The 6,739-nt window shown below is 29.7% G+C and overlaps 1 protein-coding gene across 1 annotated transcript; it reads left to right on the top strand.

The window, feature by feature from the left end:
- LOC100211461 (schlafen-like protein 1) lies at positions 1–1,402 on the top strand. Its single transcript, XM_065791610.1, has 2 exons — positions 1–586; positions 670–1,402. The coding sequence occupies exons 1-2, from the start codon at positions 289–291 to the stop codon at positions 1,299–1,301; spliced, it is 930 nt and encodes a 309-aa protein (XP_065647682.1). The 5' UTR covers positions 1–288; the 3' UTR covers positions 1,302–1,402.
- Positions 1,403–6,739: the final 5,337 nt, after the last annotated feature.

Here is a 6,739-nt window from a genome sequence, read left to right on the forward strand (position 1 = left end):
ATTCAACTTGCTTTTGTTTTTTAACTGCAAACTTTTTCATGCTACCAAGATCAAAACAACTTATATGGTAAATGTCAAAATATCGCAAATTTAATGTATTTAATAGTTTTAAATAAATTTGGTTAAAACTAGCCGTATACCTATTTGATGTCACTCGTGGTATAATATATACATATACTCTCTTCAAGCAGTTAATGTAAGTATCAAGTGCTCAGCATCAAGTACTTCAACTTTTTTGTTTGATGGGGAATAAATATATTTTTTCGAAATTCCTTTTTCGAAAAGAATATGAGTTTTGTATTTCAAGTTAGAAAATGTAACTTAGACTTCAAGTATGCAAGACTAATGTTTGATACGAGTCATGTACTAAAACGTAGCATTTCATTTCCGATAACCTTTGAAAAAAAACTGCATATTGTTCACCAAAATAGCTGCAGCAGCTGTAAAAAAAAAGAATTTTTTATCGGACAAAGGTTGAATACTGAAGATCGTGTAACAGAATACAAAAGAGGCTCCGGCAACTATCTGACCAATACATTTATAAATCATTTTAGAAAATATGTTTGTGCATTTCTAAACAGCGAAGGTACAATCCCCATATTAATTTATTAGGCGTGTTTATTTTTTGATAATTTTTAGTTAGCTAATAGGTTACGACGTTTATTATAGGTGGTCGTTTACTTGTTGGGGTTGGCGATGATTGCACCGTTCATGGAATCGTTTGTTCTAATAAGCAAGAAGATCAAATACGTTGCCAAATCGATCACGTAGTTCAAAACTTCTATCCTCATGTGCTCCCTCATAATTATAAAATTGAGTTTATTCCAGTTAAAATTCATGGTTCTAACAAATCAGTTGAAGAACTTGAAAATGATTCTTTGTTAAAAGTTTTGGAAATTTCGGTTTTTAAGCCAAATTTCCCAAAATGTCTTTACATTAATGACAAAGACGAAATTTATATACGAAGAGATGGAAGTGTAGAAGGTCCGTTAAAAGGACCTCAAATTTTGGAATGGTTCAAGTCAAATTACCTGTATAAATATAACGTTGACACCGCTTACGAAGATACCGCCAAAGACGGAAACAAACTACCAACAGTAGAAAATTATGAAAGACTACGCAACGATTTGATAAGTTATCAAAAAGCAGTTGAAGGTCAGCTAAAATTTCTTCAAGATTCTAACAACTGTAACCACAGCAACCACTGTGCAACAAAAAGACTGCAAAAAATTAATTCTGACAATGTCAACTCTACATTAAATAAGTTGCCTAATTTTCAAAGTTCGTGTACGTTACTATGAAGTCGAGATATTATTATTCTTTAAAAAATTTTAAAATTTAAAAATTACACAGGAAAATTCTGATCTTTTTAATAAGTTTCAATATTTTCTTGAAATCTTGAGTTCAATAGCGTTTTTTTTTATACAATGAAACAAACCTTGTGTTGAAATCCCAAGACAAGGTTTTAAAGAATTCTTTATACAACTATTCAATTTTATATGAGTTACACATTAATCATTTAATCTACAGAGTTTTTATTAATATTATAATTTCTGTAAACGTTACATAGAAAACATTAAAACATACTGAATGGTAAACAAACCGAGCATTTATTAGCATAACGTATTTAATAATAGTATATCTTAATTTGGATTTCGTTCTTATTGGTTATTTTTAGTTAAATTTATTTAGAATATAATTCTCTATCTCATGATATAATCAATTTATTTGTGTTTAAATTAAAACTTTTATTTAAATTAAAAATAAGATCATTTGTTTTGTATATATGCAAAACAATTGTGATGTGTTGTTTTATATATGAAATATGCAAGGAAAAACAGGGAATGTCAGTTTTTGAAAATATTGAGATTTTTTTATTAACATGTTGTACAAATTATAAACTACCTTCAGTGTTAAATTTGAAGCAAATAAATAAAAATTAATGGTTTAATTCAGCGATAAGGAAAGGAAAAACCATAAAGTACGGGAAGTCTTTAAAAACTAAATTTGATTTATCATTTATTTATTTGAATTATATTTATTTATTTATTTAGGATATCCGTTTGTGAAAAACTGATATCCCCTGTTCTTTCCTTGCACCCTTCATATATATATATATATATATATATATATATATATATATATATATATATATATATATATATATATATATATATATATATATATATATATATATATATATATATATATATATATATACACACACACATATATATAACTTAGCTATTAGTTAAGTTGGATATTAGTGTGGATCTGCTTATACATGTTAGTATGGATCAGAATTACAAATCCAATCCTAATGTGCTTTATCTTACTTCTAAGATCCTTAAACTATGTGACTTTGTTCAATTCTTGAATTGCCAGTTTGTCTGGAACCACCAACACAAAAATCTACCTCTTACCTTGAACAATTTCTTCCCAAAAAATGCAAATAACCGATACTATCTTCCATCAACTGATAATCTGAATCTTGCAGTCTTAAATCATCGTTCTGTTACTTATGGATATAAGTCCATAAAACCCCAAAGTATAAAATCTTGGAATAACCTTCCCTATGATTTAAAAGCTCTCCATTCAATCTATGTTTTTAAGAGTAACTTATACCATTCCTTCCTAATCAAATACACTTTATAAATCCAAAGATATGTGTATCTATATATAAGTGTTTGTGATAAGCGCATGCGAAAATGTGTGAATGTATATGATGTATGTGTATATGTATACATGGATGTGTACAGTATTGGACAAAACATTTGCAACCAACATCGAACAATGCTAAAAAGTGTTCCTAATTTTGCATGTCTTAAAAACGAAACGAACTATACTACCACCGCAAACAGTTCAGGAGTCTGGAGTCATAGAATGCCATGACATGAGCAATCAGCTGACAGGTGACAGCTCACAGGCAGAATTTCGTTGACAAGTGCCATTTTGCAGCGGACAAAACAAGTGCAACTTTTTTGGTTTGTTTCATTTTCTTAAGTCTGGTCCATGTCAACGTCACGGAAGTTTTTTAATAATTAAAGGAAGTTTACAGAAGTTTCCAGAAGCATGCTTCCAGAAGTTTCCAGAAGAAGCATCTGGATGCATCCAGAAGTATCCAGAAACATTCAGAAACATCCAGACGCATCCAGAAGCATCGAAAAGAAGCATCTAGAATCTTCCAGATTCTAGATGCTTCGCACAGGTTCATTTTACTATATAAGAGACATGTAAATCGACATGTAATTCAGTCAGTATATTGAAGTCAATCAGTCAGTATTATCAAGTTTATCGAAGTGAGTTTTATCAAAGTGTTTTATCGAAGAACATCAATACAAGAAGTTAAATACAACAAGTGTTTCATTGCATCAATACAGTCCACATCCAACCAAGACGTTGTGTTCCACAGAGCATTATTGTATCATCACAAGGTAAATGTAACACGGTAAGCCTTGAGAAGTGTGATTATTTATTTTTATTATTTTTATGACTTCAAGTGCAAAAATGGCTCCCGACAGTCTTGGATTGGAACTAAGAAAGAAAATTGGTGGCGATTACGTAAGTGGAATATCACAAAAAAGTATTTGTGATAAATATCGCGTGAAAAAATGGACCGTATCAAGACTATGTTCCAAATATCGTTCTACGGGGAAGTTGGCAGCAGATAACAAAGGTGGAAGACCGCGTTCCACCACTTCTAGAGAGGATTCTATGATCGTCAGATCCGTCAAGAAAGATCCCTGGATATCATCAGTCGAGATACAAAAGCAATTAGAGCTGCCTGTATCGGACCGAACAATCAGACGACGTGCTGTTGAAGTCTGATTATTTACTCGACGCCCTGCAAAGAAACCGCTGATTTCACTAAAAAACCAGAAAAAAAAACTCCTGTTTGCTACATCTCATATTGACTGGAGTGTGCAGAAATGGCGAACTGTCCTGTTTAGTGATGAACCGAAGTTCAACATCATTGGGAGCGATGGCATTTGCCGTGTACGTCGACCGGCCGGAAAACGCCTCGATTTACGTTACTGCCATAAGACCATGAAGCATGGTGGAGGCAATATAATGGTCTGGGGGTGTTTTTCTGCTAACGGTCTAGGTCCAATACATCGAAACGATGGAATAAAGGACCGTTTCATGTATAAAAATATTCTGAAAGATGTTATGTTACCTCATGCTGAATGGAATATGCCAATAAAATGGGTTTTTCAGCAAGACAACGATCCGAAACACACTGCAAAAGTAGTCAAGCAGTGGTTTCAAGACAACCACCTATCGGTGATGGATTGGCCGCCTTAATCTCCGGATCTCAACCCTATCGAGAACCTGTGGGAGATTGTCAACCGCAGAATTAATTGTGAAGGTGTTCGTAATAAGGATCAACTGTTTGAACAAATACAAAAGGCCTGGGCAGCGATTCCACAAAGTTTCATTGATCACTTGATCGAATCTATGCATCGAAGATGCAAGGCTGTGATCAATAACAAAGGATTCGCCACGAAATATTGATAGCGAAATACAGCTTGGTCAACATTTTGTCGAGTTGCACTTGTTTTGTCCAGAAGGAAATTAATAATTTAATCAAAAGTATTAAAAAACTTTTTTTAATACTTTTGATTAATTTATTAATTTTCGTGTACAAATAATGAACTTTGTGATGAATAAAACTTGAAGAACTTTGTCTCTAAACAGTTACATAGTTATTTCTCTAAATTGAAAAAATGCAGCACTTTTATATAAAGAAACTAAATTAGCATTATTTGGTTGCACTCGTTTTATCCGATACTGTATATATATATATATATATATATATATATATATATATATATATATATATATATATATATATATATATATATATATATATATATATATATATATATATATATATATATACACAGTATCGGATAAAACGAGTATCGGATAGCACTCGTTTTATCCGATACTGTATATATATATATATATAAATATATATATATATATATATATATATATATATATATATATATATATATATATATATATATATATATATATATATATATATATATATATATATATATATATATATATATATATAGGGGAAGTGGGGGCATAACTGCATATGGAGGCACAACCGTTTTTTAACATTTCTCTTTGAAAAATTATATCTAATGTGGCAAAAAACATACAACGCGTTAATAAAACAGTTTCCTTTATTTTGCTAATGTCAAAAAGAGTGCCTGTTACGTTTCTGAGAAGTTGTGCATAGCAATGTTTATTTTGATAGAATTATTATATTCACATTATATTTTTTTAGATCTTTTTTTTGAAGATTAAGCAATATTTGATTTTAGTGTTAGAGATATGTGTTATCAGCATTATTTCATCACGTGAAAACCATTTTTGATATCAACATAACCTAATAAACCCGCTATGAAACTGTATTCTTTCTAAAAACCGTTCTTTTGGGCAGAACCGTATAGGAGGCACAACCGCATACTTTTGATATTTATCAAAGTTAGGTAATTACGAATAACAATAATTACAACCGTCACTCTTGAATACGTTCAAGTAAAAACTGGAATAGAAATAGTTTTGTTTTGAGATGTTGGAAATTAGATTTCGTGTTTTTTTATTTAATTTTTATAAACGAGTTTTTGATTTAAATATAAAGCAAAGAAAATATCGAATGAGAAAACTCAGACTGTAAATACTAAAATGCCTACTCAGTATGCAAACGGGCAACAAAATCAGCAAACAATCTGAGCTGTGGCATTTTTAAAGAAAATGTACCAAGAAAAGTGTACCCACAACGATTTTTGTGAGGGTGCGGTTATGCCTCACAATGGGGGCAAAACCGTTTATATATATATATATCTATCTATATATATATATATATATATATATATATATATATATATATATATATATATATATATATATATATATATATATATATATATATATATATATATATATAAATTTAGTTACAGAAAAAAATACAATTTCATAATAGAACTTAAAGTTTCGTGATAATCTTTAGCCATATACATAGTTTTAAATCAAGTAAAAACCGTTAAATACAAAAGTACACAAACGACATTAGAATAGATTTTGACGTCAAAACAAAACAAAAACAAAATTGTAGCGTAAAAACTGGATTAAAAACCGGTATCACATTAAGCTAGAAAGAATCTGGAAATAAGTCACTAGTCAGCTAAAGATAAATGTCGTAATGATTATTTAAAGGTTTTAATAAACAACAACGTGACCATCCCTTCGCTAAAGTATTTTCTTGTATATATAAAAAAAAGTAATTTTAATAACAATAAAGTTTAAATTATGTATATATTTAATAGCTTTACATAATTATCATATAAAAATTGTATTTTTTGAAAATTTTTTGGCTTATTTTTTTACTTATTTTTTATTTTTTGACGCACTCCGGAAAATCAATAATATTTTATTGACAGCGTAAACGCAACCGTTGTGACATTAATGATGCAATGAAACTATTTCATTATACATCGCCGACTATAAAAGTTAAACGTTTATATAAACGCTTACATAATACAGCTTATTTAATTAAATTTCACCATACAAAAATTTAAGTTCTCCAAAAGAAACAAAGAAATTTCAAATATTTTGTGGGTGAGAGCAAATTGTGAATTTTGTTGAAATCCGACTATTTACGTTAATTCAACAAACAAGCCTTGATTCATACTGAGTTAGCAATAAATGCTATAATATA

The sequence above is a fragment of the Hydra vulgaris genome, chromosome 02 (genome assembly GCF_038396675.1).
Source record: "Hydra vulgaris chromosome 02, alternate assembly HydraT2T_AEP".
NCBI lineage: Eukaryota > Metazoa > Cnidaria > Hydrozoa > Anthoathecata > Hydridae > Hydra > Hydra vulgaris.

What these genes read in the sequence shown, in the direction of transcription:
- LOC100211461 (XM_065791610.1), top strand. Translation starts at nt 289, where the DNA reads ATGAGTTTTGTATTTCAAGTTAGAAAATGTAACTTAGACTTCAAGTAT. An exon ending in TGCATTTCTAAACAGCGAAG is followed by an intron (nt 587 to 669) that starts GTACAATCCCCA and finishes CGTTTATTATAG; the next exon opens with GTGGTCGTTTACTTGTTGGG.